Genomic DNA, 17,199 nt, shown 5'->3' on the forward strand with positions numbered 1-17,199 from the left:
AGAACCTAGTTTTCCGTCCAAACTTCAGCCACTCCGTCCAAGTTTTGCCCCATGGCATCGCACTCGCTGACGTGCTTCCGTTGGCCGACTGCGAAGTTTCTGACCTCAAGCCTGTGCCTCTGTCCGAGTCCCCCGCATCAGCTTCTCTTTCGACCCTTTTTACTCCAATGATAGCAGCGGATTTGACACCTGAGCAAGCTAGTGCTCTCTCCGCCCTTTTGTTTTCGTACAGCGACACAATTGATTTTGGGGACCGACCTTTAGGCCAGACATCAGTCGTTACCCATCGCATCAATACTGGTGATGCCAGCCCCATTCACCGAAGGCCTTATCGAGTCTCCCTTGCTGAGCGCCACGTGATACAGGAGGTCGACAAAATGCTGACAAACTATACTCCGAGTCTTCCTGCAGTCCCTGGGCGTCCCCTGTCGTTTTAGAAAAACGAAAGATAAAACATGGAGATTCTGTGTCGACTACCGCCACCTCAGATAAATAAAAAGACGTTTATCCGCTCACAAGATTGACGACGCCCTCAACTGCTTGCATGGTGCCAGCTATTTTTCATCGATCGATATGCGTTCCGGCTACTGGCAAATAGCTGTCGACGAAAGGGATCGAAAGAAAACCGCATTTGTCACCCCTGATGGACTATACTAATTCCAGGACATGCCATATGGCCTCTGTAACGCTCCTGCGACATTCGAGAGCATGTTAAACTCGCTTTTCGGTGGCTTCAAGTGGACAACGTTTTTATGCTACTTAGGTGACGTCGATTTTTCTCCTACGTACACAAGTCGCCTTCAACGGCTTTCTATAATATTGGCCGTCTTCCGCCGCGCCTGTCTTCAACTCAATGCAAAAATATGCAGCTTCGGCCGCCGCCAGATCAAAATCCTGGGACATTTGGTTGCGGCAAATAGTGTGCAGCCATGAGGTCGTGCAGTCAGCGAGTTCCCTAGACAACGTAATACAAGTGATGTGTTTTCTCGGACTCTGCTCCTACTTGCGTCGCTTCATTGGGAACTTCGCTGGCGTAGCACGTCCCCTACCATCCTTCTGCAGAAAAACATGAATTTCTCGTGGAGCCGTGTGCAAGCTCAGGCCTTCACAACGGTCATTTCCGCCCTCACCACCCCTCCTGTCCTGACGCACTTCGACCCGTCTGCCCCTACAGAACTGCGCACCGACGCTAGTAGACATGGCATTGGCGCCATCCTGGCCCTGTACCAGCACGGCCACTCTCGTCTGACTGCCTATGCCAGCCGCCTCCTATCTCAGTCCGAACGCAATTATTCCATTACGGAGCGAGAATGTCTCGCACTTGTTTGGGCGTTGACCAAATTCCGCCCTTATTTGTTTGGGCGGCCCTTCAGCGTAGTGACGGACCATCCTGCTGTGTGTTGGCTGTCCTCACTTAAGGAGCCTACCGGCCGCTTAGGCCGCTGGGCTTTGCGATTAGAAGAATACATGTTTACTGCTGTGTACAAGGCAGGCCGCTTACATCAAGACGCCGACTGCTTGTCCCACCACTCCGTTGACCCTCCTGAACTTCCTCACAATGCTGCTGACGACGGCGTTTTGCCCATCTCGGACTTTCTCCACATTGGCGTCGAACAGAGTGGGGATCCCTCCCTGCGCCCCATTATTTATCACCTGCGCAACGACAGCTGCGATCCGTCTATTGGTATGTTTGTGCTGCTTAATGACACATTATACCGACGCAATATGTGCCCGGATGATGTAGACCTTTTGCTTGTTGTCCCGACACATCTACTCTCTGCTGTTCTTGCGCACCTTCAGGATGTTCCTACAGCAGGGCACCTAGGAGTGTCACGAAAATACGACAATGTTCAACGGCGATTCAACTGGCCTGGTTTTTACCGCTCTGTTCGTCTCTACGTCGCCACTTGTGAACTGTTCCAGCGCCGGAAGACACTGTCCCTTCCCCCTAGTGGGCCCCCTGCAAACACACGCTGTTCCGACTCGACCCTTTTCTCTAGTCGGTCTCGACCTGCTTGGGCCATTTTCCACATCGACTTCAGGGAACAAATGAATTCTGTAGCGACCGATTACGCAACCCGTTATGCCATCACCAGAGCTATCCCCATCAGCTGTACCTCCGACGTTGCAGACTTTCTTTTGCATGACGTCATCTTGCTTCATGGCGCTCTTCATCAACTGCTCACCGATCGTGGTCGCTGCTTCCTTTCTAAAGTTGTTCATGACTTTCTCCGCTCATGCAGTACACACAACTTCACAACGGCCTACCATCCACAAAAGAACTGCCTTACTGAGTGCCTTAATCGTACACTAACTGACATGATGTCAATATATGTTTCTGACCATCAGCGTGACTGGGACATCTGTTCACCCTTCATAACATTTGCCTATACCTCCTCACGGCATGATACCGCCGCTACTCTCCCTTATATCTACCCTTCGGACTCTACCCTCGACTTCCCTTCGACACCTTACTGCCTCTTGTCGATTCATCCTGCAGTTAGGCTTTTGATGTCGTTGCCCGCGCTGATGCCGCCCGTCATATTGCTCGAGACCGGCTTAGTGCGTCTCAGCGTTCTCAAAAGCACCGTTATGATCTCCAGCACCATGACGCCTACTACCCTCCTGGCTCCCTCGTACGCCTCTGGCTCCCAGTCCGACGAGTAGGCTACGTGGGTCCGTACCGCGTGTTGCTGCAACTTACCGGTGTTACGTACGAGATTATGCCTGTGAACCGCAAGTCTCCTAAAAACCGTCATCCAGAAGTCGTGCTTGTTTCCCGTCTTAAACCTTATATTTCGCGCTCACCTGTGTAGTCTACGTACCACTAAACCTGACCTGATCTAGCTTACACTTTTAAATGCTGGTGACAGTTTTCACGTTTCAGAAATATTTTTGAAACTGCGGAGCAGCAGCTGGTAAATAGCTAGGGAGTACGGACCATGGCAAACGTTTAGTATGCTCAGCTACAATGTGCAAAGAATATGCTGACTTTTATCTCGGAAAATGATACAGAAATATCTCAGAAGTGCTCATGGCGATTCATTAAGAGCATAGGAGTAATCTTCAGATTTGCTTGCATGGTTTCATCCGCAATGATATTGACGGATTCGTAGCTATATTATTATAAACTGAACTCCAGCCAGTTGTCACCACTTTAACTTCGTAATAAAACTTACGCGCTATAAGGAATGTCGTTATGCTCCGGATAACTCGACCACCTGGGTTCCTTATGTGCACTTGCATCATAACGGACCTAGGCGCATTGTGTTTCGCATGCATCGAAACGCGGTCGCCAAGGTAGTAATTGAACCCCAGTCTTCCGGCGCGTTAAACACCGAGTCCCCTCGGCAGGGCAGTCATGTATTGTAAGCTCTGTACCGTCTTTGAATATTTCGTAGACAGGAGGGTCTTTTGATGCACCCGCTGCAGACTGGCTACCAAACTTTGTGGTAAGCGTAAGCCAGGAATTACGCCAAACGATTCTTCTCTAAACTTTGTTCGAGATGCAAGTCATGCATCGCACTAAGAAGTGGCATTTGGGTCTAGAGAGCACAAGCCGTACGTTATAATGAAGATACTTAGCACATACTAATTCCTGTAAGCACTTACAGTGAAATCAGCGGTCACAAACTGTGTAACTGGGCAGAGACTTCTTCTCCAGGGCTACCTTCAATATACTGCGTTCATTACGGGGTTCAAATAAGTTTTTTCGGTATATATCCCTGATGTTGCGAATAAATTTTGCGAGGTATTTATATTTGTTTTCGTTTGTGATATTTATTTGTCGTTATAATTTATTATAATGTCAGTCCTATTCTGAATAACATAGGAATGGGTTGTTTACGTCATAAGTACACACACAATAGTGAACCTCCAAAAATTGCACACGAAAAGCTGTCATATGACCAAGAAAACGATCCACTAACAGTATATTTACAGGTAATAATAAGAAATTACGCTGGGACAGAACATAAATGTTTAGATTGTCTTGCACGGATTTATTTTTGTTTTTAAATAGACGTAGTCTACGTTTGCGAAAAAATGTAGCCATAAACTATTGGGTTCAGCGGTGTTTTACTTGATCATATATCAGTTCAAACAGGGAAGCAAGCAAACGCAGGAAAATTGAGCGACCTCGTTACGAGATAGGTAAGAAGGGAGAAGTCACACACAACGGTCGTTCTTTGATATAATACAGATAGGTGCATTATTAACTTTTATTCATCATCTGCATAAATGTTCTCCGAAATTGTGGAATCGTGACAAGTCTGCTCATTTCATTAACACAGACAGGACCTGTAGCAGCGGTTTTACCTGTGCGCTATTCAAGGCGACGCACCATAGACGCTGCCATTGTAGCCTTTATCGCGGTGAACGGCGGTTATCAGACAAGGACGCCATTTTGCGGGTAAATGCGTGGAGAGCGAAAATGCTGGAGTGAGAGTGCGTGCTCCCCTGCTTACGCACATGGTAATTACGTTCTCAGGCGGCAAATGACGTCATTGGACGCAGCAAAAGGCTAGTGCGCGCAACGCCGGAGTACATTCAGTGCACAGCAATAATCAGACCGCATGCATAATTCACTGTCTCTGTTGCAGCGGTCGGTCATTATCCTTTGTCTGTAAAGAGATAACGGGAGGCGTCTGACTCGCAGATAAGGCACGACTACCGGTAACAGCAGCAATAGAGAACGAAGCCTTTCTATCGCAAAATGACTGGCGTATAGTGAGATGAGACACTAAATAAGTGAGATACAAAATAAAGATAAAAAGGCAGTTGTATAAATTTGACATAATGAAGGCAAAGAATGCGGTATGACAATATCATGTAAAATTATTTCGGCTACATTCTGTTCAGAGATGAAAACAATCATGATAATGTCCGGCTTTTGAAAACATACTGCAGCAGTGCTTCCCCTTTTTCCTGCGCAGTAAAGTGCTCTATCCTAAATATAATTTTATGTACACTGCGTCACTTGTCGCAGGTGCGGATGGGTCAAGGAACGCGACGAGGCTGCTGCATTTAATGTCGTCGTTCTCTGCCCGCTTTCCCCTAAGGAAACACTTGTTGGTGTCCAGCGTGTACCGTTAGCCAAAGCGGAGCTTTAAACAATGGCGTATACGCGGAGTAACGTGTTTCCTGTCACGCACACCACTGCTTGCGGGGCGAAACATTCTGCTTCTTTTCCGTCAAGCCCGTTATCTTGGCGTCCGTTTTGAATTTCAGCTGAATGGCGTTACCTTGAGAGCCACTCCGGACAGGCTTGAACACAGTTTGAGCGTCTACACTTCACCTCGGTTGACAAGGAGCGCTACAGCGTTGGGGCGGAGACCGCAGAACATTACTCGTTCAACGACCTCTCTTTCTGAATGTGGGGTATTCGCATCTTCCCATCTGCAGGAGAGCCGGTGACGATATCTTCCTGTAGACGCAGTTTTGAGGTACTGTTCGGCGTCCATGCAGAAAATATTTTGCCCGCCCGATAAATATATGCACGGGCCAAGAAAAGTGGGTGATTGCCAATCATTCTGGTTAACACTACTTGTTTTTGTGGTTAAGCAATCTGGTCGCCGACTGGAAAACAGTTGGAAGGCTCGAATGGGGGTTCCATTTAACGCGCTGTGAAAACAGGGCTATATATATTTTTTTTTTCACATGACACTGACCCTTATTTTGATGCACATCCGCAAAGCCTACACTGAGCACGGGGCTTGTGTAATCAAGTCCATTCGCGTGACCACAAGGCGTATGTGTGTTGTGGGGGGGGAGGGAGCGGGGAACCGGCGTTCTGTGCGTGCCGGAACATGGCGAAGAATACGGCATTCGACTAATTTTGACTAGCAGGGCTTCCGTGAATTCTGCCGAATTAACAGTCGTTTTGCAGGGCGAATTCCTGAATGTGTCTAGACAGGTCTGGCTCTACCACGATCGACTCGAGAAAGCCGAGAAAGGGACTAGAAATTAAAAAAAAAAAAAGTTCGCTACAAGCAAATGTCCTTTCCCTAGTTAGCAACCACTCCACGAAATGGGCCGTGCCGTGTTCGTAGGCCCCAAAAAATCCTCACGATGCCTATTTCGAAAGCGCACTGACCTACACGCATTAAGAGACCAGTTCAAGGATCATATTTGCGTACCTGTTCCAGGTCCGCCTTGCGGTCAGGCTCAGCCTGCGCCGCGGCATCGAGCTGCTCCAGCAGCGTGGAGTACGTCTTGGACCATTCGACGGTGACAGCCTTGTGCAGTGGCGACACGAGGTCCATGTAGAAGCGCAGGCCGCTACCGATGCGCGCGGCGTCCTCTCCTTCCTCGAGGGTCATGCAGTACAGGGCCCTGTTGGCACCCAGGCTGGCGCACTGCTCGTGCACGTTCTCCAAGTATGCAGCCCAGGTGCCACGCACCTCTGTCTCCAGTTCGCGGCAGTCGTAGCTCAGCTGACGGCGTTCGAACTGCAAGCCAGCGTTTTGCGAAGCGTGCCTTACTAAAAAACTTCGTGCATGCCCAGCCGCGCAAAAGCCAGCAGCAAAGATGTCCACGGACACAGGAAAAAGACATGCGGGGGAAAACGCTCACACCTTCGGTTGTTTCAACCAGCAAATTCTTTTACCTAGCATGATGTGCCTGTTCAGCAGGAAATAGACGATAGAAGCAACAAACGTAAGCGTGTGTCTATTCTCGGTTTCATGCGTTTAAGCGAAAAACCGGTTTCAGGAGCAGTTGCGCTACGCCACAGCTGCCGCGATGCACCATGGGAATTATGGTACTCCGGCCAGCGGCCACGCTGCGTCGCCACTCGTTTCTTCGCTGCACTTCATGTTTTACAGGACATGTTCACTCATCTGTTGGCAGTTATCTGCAGCGATGGGTGGACTGAGCAGACGGCACAGTATTTCGTGTAGCTTAAAAATGATGCAGAACACATGAATGCATAGAAACTTGTCGGAGAGGCTGCTTGTGGTGCTTTGTTAAGCGCGTTTGGTTTCCTGTCCGATCTGGCATGGCGTCAAAATTTTCCTAGTCCTTGACCCTCATGCAGGAGTGTCACTTGAAGCAGTTTGGAAGTCGCTTAAATTGTTGCAATAGCCACAGTCCCTAGCATCGTCGCTCTGCATCATGAAGCCATTTTACAGCATCCTCACCATCAGTTGGGTAAGACGGTTCATATTCGGCACGTGATTTTCTTTTCGTTATTCAAATCTACGGCGATTATCTGTCCTAAGTAAACGTATCCGCTTGCCACTTCCAGTACTTCGCTGCGTATTGTAAACTTGTGTTCATGTCCGTGGCTGTTGAACGTAACTGCAGTTTTCTGTAGAATTTTTGCAGGCTTGCCGATCTTATTGCTTGTGTGTGCCATTGATCATCCCTTCGTAGAGCAAAAAAAGATGGCTACACAATCTGTACGAGAACTGAGAAAGGTTGAGAGAAAGCCTCAGTTCGCAAGCCAACACAATGTTTCGACAAGGACGAGACGAAGACATCTCTCCTGGTCGAAAGGTTGGCTCGACTTTCGAACTGAGGCTCCTCCCCAACTCTTGTTCAGTGCTATTTCATATTAATCAACCTTTGTGCTGCTCTGAACATCTGAGCTACTCAGCAAGGCGATGTAATCAGCGAACGTCCAATTACTAAGGTTTTCTCCATTGGCCATTATCAAATCAAATATCTGTTCCCAATACATTCGTTAGAACGCATTCTCTGAGCAAGCTGTAAATAGTACTGCACAGGTTTGGGACACGCGGACCAGAAGAGCACAGGACACATGCTAGCTAACATGTATCCTGTCCTCTTGCATTCCGTGCGTGTTTGTTTCACTAGCCACCAGTAAATGCATCTAAAAGCCAGCCTGCCCACTTAAAATCCTTGGCGATAATATCAAGTATGCGCGCGCGCCCAGTACGCTTTGTTAAATCTGTTATTTAAGGCCACCATATGCCTAAGGTTTTTATTATCACTGTTGTGTTGAGTGGCTACTAGCTTTCTATGCGCTGTAGTTGGTTCATAAAAGGTATTTCTACCAAAAATCTAGGAACTCGTGCTAAGTATACTGTATTCTTTTCCTTAACGCAAAGTGAAGAAGTAAGGATTGTATTTGTGAAAAAATATAGCGGCACGCCTTCCCTGTTGTAGCTTTCTGCATGAAAGCAAAATAGTTACCTCTGAGCCCTTCCCCTCGTGTTTCACGAAGAGGCAGCATTTGTTTCATGGGACTTATTAGCTGCGTGCTTTAAATTCGAAAGCGAAACTTCAGTAAAGCGTTCCTTGCACTGAGATGATTTCCATTCACCGAGGATTTGCTTTGCAAGGTACCGTTGCGTCTTTTAATTATGCATAGTCGACTGCCAGTTTTATTGTTCCATCCTAAGATATGTCCAGGCGTAGATTATTTGCCAATATTTTCAGTTTTGTGAACTCGTGAGGAACGCTCGTTGGCGCTTTTCTTATCGGCTATACCGACATGGCTCGGAAGCGTGAATAATTTTAGTCTTTTTCGTGTGCTGCAACTATTGTCACATTGAGTAATATATATTTTAATTATTACTTGCACTTTCCTTTCCAGAGTGTAGAACTTTCGGCGGGTTTAGTGAGTGATTATTGACTATAACGGGTCTGTTTAGCAGGTTATATAAAACTGGTCCCATTAACAGAGCTTCAGTAGACGGCCGTAATAGGCAGATAACACTGCCTTATTGTATGGACGCTTTCGAACTGATTCCGTGAAAACAACTGCGAAAGAAGTCGTGAATCAACAGTGAAGCAACTGTGAAAGCATGCAGCAACAATATCAGCCAGTAAAGGGTGCACGTACGGGTGGGAAAAATAACATCAACTTCAGCCGAATGCATAGTCTGCGATCCTAGTCATGCATAAATCGAGCTACGCTTTATATAATTATGTATCCAGTCTCCAGTCCCTCGGTAGATAGCTTCGAAGGTATTATTTCGTTTTGCTCATTCGAGCATAATGTTCCTCTAGCAGTCTAGCGTGGTAATGCATGCCGTAACTTTGCTGCGACGCCGCTTACTGCAAGACACAAATATATTATCGGTGACGTATTGCGCATGGAACGACGTATCCATTATCTGTTACATTTCACTTTTGTATTTCGCGCAGAAATGCTCACTGGCTGCTGCTGGAGCAGAATGTTGGAAAATCCACATATATATCAGCATGGTGAAGGAGACATTCGTGAAAAAATGGCAGCATTTTGAAGACATCAATGAAAATATTACGCATTTTGTCGTGCTTCAGCCGGCTGTAGTGTGCTCATTCACGACGAGGATGGTCATGTACTTCGACGGAAAAGTATCATTACAATAAAGAAATTGCGACAATTAAGGTGTGTTTGAGAGGAGCGCTTTTTTTAGATAAGCCACATTGTTTCCTGCGAACAGTCTACTCTCTGTACAAAGATCAAGTACGTGCGAAGCAAAAGCTGAGGCTGCGTGCAAATGGTTAGCAATGTGCAACTATCCGACATACAACGAAGTGACGCTTGAAATCGGTGCAGCCCCAGCTTACCTCTTTCTGGATGGAGAAGATTGCCCGGAAGACGGTGTTGCCCGTCTCAAAGATGAACAAGGTCATCAGCGAGGAGACATCTCCGGTGAGCTGTTCGTCGACGAACACACTCAGCAGGTTTGGCTGCAGTGCCTCGGGCCGGTGTTCGGAAGGAAAGCGGATGGTGCGGGCCCACTGCCACAGTCCGATCTCGCGGTCCATGCGCTCGTGCGCCTCGATCGAGGCACGCAGCACTGTCACGTTGGCCTCCTGCAGCCGCGACTGCCAGTTCTCGGAGAGGCCCTGCGCCACGCAGAACGGATATAGGTACCGGGGACAGGTCGCATATCGGGCTAGTATGTGAGCTCTGAGAGGCGTGTACTAAAGGGAAAGTCTCGGCGGTTGTGTGTAGGCGGACGGCATATTTCGACCACCCGAAGTGTATTAACTAGTTCCAATGTCGAACGGCGCAGCACACTAGCGATTAATTAGAGTTTAGCTATCATGGCACAGCTCTGATACTGCGACTTTGAGATCAGCGGATTAGCACGCGGAAACCATAGCCACAGCTGTGTGGCAATGGTTTCCGCGTGCTGATCCAAACGTCGCGGGTGAGTGCACTTCAGTTGCGGGTCGACTCTCGCGCTTCAGTTACTGGCCCACAAGAATGCATCAAATGTGGTTATGGGAGAAAGAAGTGTACACTGAGACTTCGAAGAATATGCCATGTGTCGTCCAGGTCTCAACGCTGTTGTGAGAAAAGGGATGAGAGCAGTGCCACTTTCACAGCCGCTTTTCTGGCTGATGGTACGGAGAAAACATTATATTAGCAATGCTATAAGTATTCGCCGGAAAGGCGACTGAAATTCACTTTTTCTGTCTACGGTAGCCTCCGGAGTGTTCCGAAGTGGTTAGGTTTCGCGTGAATACGAAAGCGACAATAACATCACATTTCTTGAAAAGCGTATACCGCCTTTATGGTTGGCTGTTATATGCAATTTAGACACGCAGAAAAAAAAAGTATTGACATCATATTAACCAAAATCTTGTATTGGTTGACAGAATGGCACACCAATCTTGTATTGGTTGACAGAATGGCACACCATTTCGCCTTTAAACGCGCGCTTTGCTGTGCACGCTAAGCCTGATGTTGCTGTGGAGCTCTGACACGGTCTATATCCACTTCCGAACACGCTTCAAGCTAACTTTGCCTTCGACCTTTTAGAGCGTTAGTTGTACTGCCCACGTTCGTCAAGGTCACGTTATACAGCAATGTATAAACTATGGCGGTCGCCAAGGCAACTGCGCGAATCCATCGCATAGCAACGGCGTGTACCACGTGGCCTCAGCTTCAGCGAAATTGTAAAAAAACATTGGCGAGTGCCTTTCGAACCTGCGCCAGAGCCATCACATCCCTCGCCAAGGCACGAGTGCTATCGCCGCATTCATTCACGCCTCGTAATCGCGCTGTGCAGCAAACGTCATCGCTATCATCAAGTTCCAACTGCAACACACTCTCGCGCTCTGCTATGAACATCGTCGTCTTCATGAAGTTTGATCTGCGCCACTCCTTCAGTTAACGTAGATAAATATGCCTTCATTACTTCGCCTGGGCGAGTGCGGCCGAGACCGCGCGCATATTGTCGGGCCAATCCGCTAGGCGGAATGGCAAAAAGAGGCGTTGTAGTGTAGAGGCGGCCACCTTCACTAAAGACACATACCGCAGCCGTACAAGACAAGCTGCTATGACCCCAAAGCAACGAGAAGCTAGACCAAGTGTTGTCGAGAAGCTTCCCGAGCAGGGAATCGAGACTACAGCGAAGTGGCAGCAGCGAATATGGCGTCGGCTGATGGCTAACTCCCTTGAGTTGGTTCTAAGACATAGTTTAAACTTACAACTTTTTCATCGCGTTCATTCACCCTCCGTCGAAATTAATCTTGCCCAAACGAGAAACTGAGTCTTCAAAGTTCGCATATATACCTGGCATCTGTTGAGAAACCGGAGGAAGTATTTGGCCAGATAGAATTCGCTCCTCCACCACGTGTCTCGAAGCTTGAGGCAAGCAGATACAATGCGACAAAAGAGGTACTGCTCCGACATCCCCTCTGGCACCGTGCGCTCCGGTTCGCCCATGTCCAGAAGCACCAGCGAGCCCCACGTCATGGCCACTCGGCGTAACTGAGACACGGCCGCTTCCACAGTGTCAACGTACAGCTGAACCTGTGTCATGGCAGGTGGGGAGGAAAATGCGACCAAGTACTGGTTAAGCTAGCCTCTTTCCTAAAATTATAAAGTGTTTGCAGAACACATATGCTGTGAAGGAGACAGCACTGACAACTTTTTAATCTACATCAAACCACCAGAATCCAGCCCCACTCCTGCTCATTCTACCAGTAGGCAAATTGTTCCAAACGTAACTTATTCCATGGTAATTCAATTTTATTTTATCGCAATCGACCAGACGTCTATAAAAGTACACTGCAATCCATCGCAACCAAAGAATCCATCGCAATGTAAGGAAATCCAACTTACAACAGCCTAATGAGAAACTTATTAAAGCGCAGTTAACAAGAACCCACACTTTGTCGACCACAATTCATTGCAATCAACGCAATTAAACCTTAATCTATCGCAATCCATTATAATCCTCTATTATTCTGTCGCGATCGAAACAGACTAGAAAAACATTACCTGATTCCTGGCGTTTTAACATCACATTTCCAACGCCGTGGATGCAGGAAGCTTGATGGGGCCTACACCCTACTGAAACAAACCAATGTAATGCACTCCTAATCCCCCAAAATCTAGCCTTATTCCAAATTAATCCTACAAACCCGGCGTATAACGCTGTTGATCGGAATCCACACTTCATTCAACGTTGCCAACCTTCAAACTTTCAAATTGCCTTTTCAATTTGAAGCTCGGCGCCAACTAAAAAGCAGATGACGTAAGGTTTTATGAACCTCGAGCATTCTGATGTCATCGTTTGCACTCAACGCCGGCAGCTTTATTTATTTATTTATTTACAGACGTACTGCGGACCGTCATTAGGTCCAAATTTACGGCATAAACGCACTTACAACATAGTTTCCAATGTAATAAAACCACGACACTTACAAAGAACTTTGAGGTGTAAGGCAAAATATATATGTTTGCGAACGAGCTTTTGGCGCGGGATAAAGAAGCCAAATATATCAGTGCTTGAGAAACTGATCTTGGAGGTGCTCTTAAGCACATTCTGAAACATTTATTTCGGCAACATATACGCTTGCATGAATCACCTCTATCTCGAGTGTTTGAGAACCTTTTCTGGTAGTAACCTGATCAATAAAGCCATTCTAACCCCTTAATTGAGCTTCTAATTTATCTAATACCACAAATTTTGGTACAACCTAACAGACACTCTTCTAACACTACGTTTCCTCTTAATTCAACGACTAAACGTTTTTATTTCTGTATGAGCCAACGTTTCTGAATTGATGGGTTAGCAAGCTAATTTTAAGACCCCCCCCCCCCCCACTATTTAGAGAGGCCATCGTCCCACTGCTGGTCAACTTAAACATTTTAGATCCCCCCACTTTTTAGAGAGGCCATCGTCCCATTGTTGGTCAACTCTGAACATTTTAGGGTGGGCAACTTCGCACATTTTGAGATCCAGTCACTCCGGCTCAACTTCAAGCTTGGCGCCATCGTGCGATTTCTTACATGGTATCAAATGACCGTGCTAACGTCTCAACAATCCCTACCACTAAGAATTTCCTGGTAAAAAACGCGAGGTCCCCAACAGGGGCGCGATGCTTTGTCGAGTGCACTTCTCTAATAATGATGGCTAAAGGCGATGACTCCCTTTTGCAGCATACAATGGCACAGCACCTGGATCCGTCGGGCGAGGTCCAGGTCGGTGGCCTTGTCACGCACGTCTTGCAGCTTTGTGGTGACAAGCACACCTAAGGCATCGATGTGGCGCATGTACGCCTCGTAGACGCGCGTGGCGTGTGCCACGTACGCCTCTGCCAGCGCTGGGTCCAGTCGCTCCCGTTTGACCTCGTGGCCACACGCTGCTACCACCATGGGGTGGGGCTCACTTGCCATGCGCGCCAGAAGGTCCTGAAGAAATTTGTGAGAGTAGTAGCCATCCACCGGCTGATAGCTACTATCGTCCGCGAGGCTGCTGCAAGAGAAAAAAAAATGGGGGGAGTGCTTTGCTTTCCTTGACGCTTGGTTTGCATTTGCCATGACTACTGACCGACATCGGGTTTTTTATCAAAGTGCAAATGCTCTCACGTATCTTTTCAAAGGCCCAGAAAAGGTGCTACATAGGGGAACGGAGACACCGCGTAGGTGCGATAACGTTCGTCATAATCTGAGCACAAAGTAGAGCCTCAAAGAACGTAAATTATTGGTCAATAGTCTTTAGGCCAAAGGGTTTTTGTTTGAGGCACTTCATGGAGCCAACACGGCATCATTAAAGACCACAGGGCTTCGAATGGCTGGTAGATTTCTGAACTTGGTATACACAGAATCTGGCTGTCTAACATGTGCTTTGAAGACTCCTCTCCGCACAGAATTAGATGTGCTCATTCCGCGAGAATTAAACACTGTGGCGTAAAGACACTAAATAGGGGCTATGCAATTCATGCCAGTAAATAAAGCATGTAATACTCGTAATTGATACACAACGCTGTCGAATTTACTGGACGAAATGTCGGAAAATGTCCTAGAGCACCACCCACATTACTGAAAACTAAGTCACAAGCGTTCACACAGTCTTCTTTGCCTTGAGGCTGATAGAGTTATAGTCTGATTACAATAGCATGCGTGTTGAAAGTGGCGGGCGCTCGCAGGGTCAAACACGTTCGGTGTCACGCTTCATGGAGTGTGAATACAGTTGAGAAAAAAAAAGCAGGAGCTGAGGGAAGGGATGCTTAGATTTTGAGGAGCACCGCACAGTGAGGAGAGTAAAACAAATCCTTTGAAGCGTACTAAACAATAGATTAGCTGTGGACCATTGCTGCCTGCCACCGACAGAACGCGACCATGTGCTGCGACGCTGTCGTTGCGTTGCTTAAATATCGAGCGCAATAGGAGAGAAGCGAAGCAAAAGTTATTTGAAGCATTGGCAGTGACGGCACCACAGTTCCTATTCATTTTATCCACTACCATTCTGCCAGCATTCTGGAGATCGATGGGCGATGCCTTACTAGTGCTATTAAAGTGATCGCGCATCGCGTGAGCAGAAGGAATGATAGCGCTAGCTGAGATGCATGTTCTCACGAGTTAAAGTGATCGTTCGTACTGCGGGCTTCGAGTAATCCTTAAGTCTGCCCCTTCCGCTGCATAGAGGAGGAAAGCAGAGATGCGGCGCCTGCTTACTTGTCGTCAGACTCGACGTAGCTTTCGTCGTCATCCTCTTCAACCGTGTACTCTTCCTGGTCCACTGCACAAAGAGAGCAGACATCAATCAGGTAAGTGACCGTGGACAGTGACGGAGTAGGCAAGCGCATCGTCCCCCAATACCTGAAACACGTTACCGCTGTAGGCATCTGCAGCCCCTCACTGTACGTACGTTTCAGAATAACTCACCAAATTCCGCCTTTCGGTGTCTGCAGAATATCAACCCAAAACATACCGTATAGGGCACTAAAGAAACCCCAGCTGCATTCGATCTTATAGGACACTTAGAACATCTGCGTTTTCCATGGCGCACTTGTCGCCACAAATCACGAACAATGCGGCAGCGCTGCTGTCGCTGTTCTTGAACACGTGACGCTATAGCGTTGCTATGATGTTACTGGGCTTATCTTCAAACAGAATTGACGATGTTGGTTGCGCCGCAAGCCTTGCGCATAAAACAGCGAAAGATGTCTTTTCGGTTTCGAATTGAGTAGTATTGCAGTGAGTTCGGTGGAAAAGATGTTATCAGCCAAACGCCACAGTAATACACAGGTCTCCGGCTGCACTCCGATCGCACTCTCTTGAAATCAGAGCGAGGCAGGCGACGTCTAGCGGGAACATGCGAAAACTCCCAAATCTATGCAGTATCTACTAGTGGAACTAGACAATCGAATTTCTGGACTAAATTGATGTTTGCTCTAACTGCTACAAAAAGAAGCGCCCTGGCAGCAGTATAAATATATAGAAGTGGAATGTTTTCTAACCACTCGAAAGAAACTCGTGACGTCAAGACCGAAAAAAAATCCGTGATCCCCGTTCAGAAGTAGTGTAGCAGTACCTCAGAGATCTGCGTACAAATCTTTGTCGCCGTTACCGTTTCCATTTGAAAATGAGCAATGCATGTGATACTCAGTCCTCTGTACTTTAGATATTGCACATTTTAGTGAAAACAGCCTTTTCACCATTAAGACTCCCAAATCGTGCGGTGCAGTTGAATAACTTAAACGGATAATCTACCGTAACGGCTTCGAAAAAGACCAGTGCAGGATTAATAGCGGGACGGCAATTTTCGCCTCTTCCACTACTGTCGTATTGCCATCATGCTTACAAGAACAGTTCACCTGAACGAGAACCTGAAAGCTGGTACTGGTAAAGGCATACATTACTGTACATATTTGGGTATTTTATTCTTTCGTTTTCTTTTTGTTATCTTTAGGTTTATTGTGAGTCGAAACAATTACCCCGGTTAAGCGCTGATATGAAAGGCGAGTGGAAATCTAACATGGAACGAAAAAAAAAAAAAACACCGGTGCCAAAATTGGCAGATTAAAAAGGCCCATCATCGACCAAGACGTGTAGGGGGAAAACAAAATCACCTGTGCTATAAAAATGGCCTTCTTATTACTTGAATGAAAACCATTGTTTCCATTCAAGTAAAGTAACATTTAGCCACAGGAAGTAATATATGTCCCCGAGTCCAAATGCTCCGCTCAGCACTTGGCTGAGTTCAAGCTTGAATTGGTAAATGACGTCATCATCATCATCATCAACAACAACAACAACATCAGCCGGAGTATAGACGTTGAGTGTCGAGGGCCTCGCCTATATTCCTCCAGTAAATCAGGTCCTGTACAAACTGCATAAACTAACTCCTTAACATCATCCACACAATTTTCTGCCGTCGCTTGCTATGGGTTCTTCCCACTATTATACCTGCCCATGGCCATCACTTCTTGATTTCGAGTAGAATATCAATATTTCGAGTTATTTCTCTGGCCCACTCTGCACACTTCATGACCCTTAATAATACACCAGTCATTTTCCGTTTTATAGCTGTCTTGGTTGTCCTCAACTTAAGTAGAATCTTTTCAACCCCATAGCCAGTGAGACGCAACTGTTGTATACTTTCCTCTTAGGGACAACCAAGCTGCCAGACTTAACTTGCGAGTCTTATTCTCCTAGTTATTTCCCTTTCATGGCCCGGATCTACGGTAACTACCTGTTCTGTAAGTAGACTTATTCGGCTACCACTTCCAGCGTTTCGCTACCTATTTTGAGCTGTTGCTCTCCCAGACTGTTAAACGTTGCCTTAGTCCTCAGCATATTAATATTTAGGCCTGTTTTTCACCTTCTCCTGCCTAAGCCATGAATCACTCGTTGCAGTTGGTCTCCTGAGTTACCTAGCAAGGAAAAGTCTTCAGCAAATCGCAGATTACTCAGATATTCTCCATCAACTCTGATCCCTAACTGCTCCCATTCCATATGGCTGAAAACGTCCTCTACGCAAGTTGTATAGCACTGGG

General features: G+C 47.0%; 1 protein-coding gene across 1 annotated transcript in view; it reads right to left on the minus strand.

Moving 5' to 3' along the window:
• Positions 1–17,199, minus strand: part of LOC146194447 (uncharacterized) — a 79,068-nt gene that overhangs the window by 31,064 nt on the left and 30,805 nt on the right. The window contains exons 4-8 of the mRNA XM_084596054.1: positions 14,876–14,939; positions 13,376–13,673; positions 11,483–11,722; positions 9,523–9,804; positions 6,138–6,449 (exon numbers count right to left, since the gene is read on the minus strand). Coding sequence (XP_084452180.1) covers positions 6,138–6,449; positions 9,523–9,804; positions 11,483–11,722; positions 13,376–13,673; positions 14,876–14,939 — 1,196 coding nt within the window. The remainder of the gene's footprint in view (positions 1–6,137; positions 6,450–9,522; positions 9,805–11,482; positions 11,723–13,375; positions 13,674–14,875; positions 14,940–17,199) is intronic.

This window comes from Amblyomma maculatum, chromosome 3, assembly GCF_055883805.1.
Source record: "Amblyomma maculatum isolate TAMU_Amacu chromosome 3, ASM5588380v1, whole genome shotgun sequence".
Classification (NCBI taxonomy): domain Eukaryota; kingdom Metazoa; phylum Arthropoda; class Arachnida; order Ixodida; family Ixodidae; genus Amblyomma; species Amblyomma maculatum.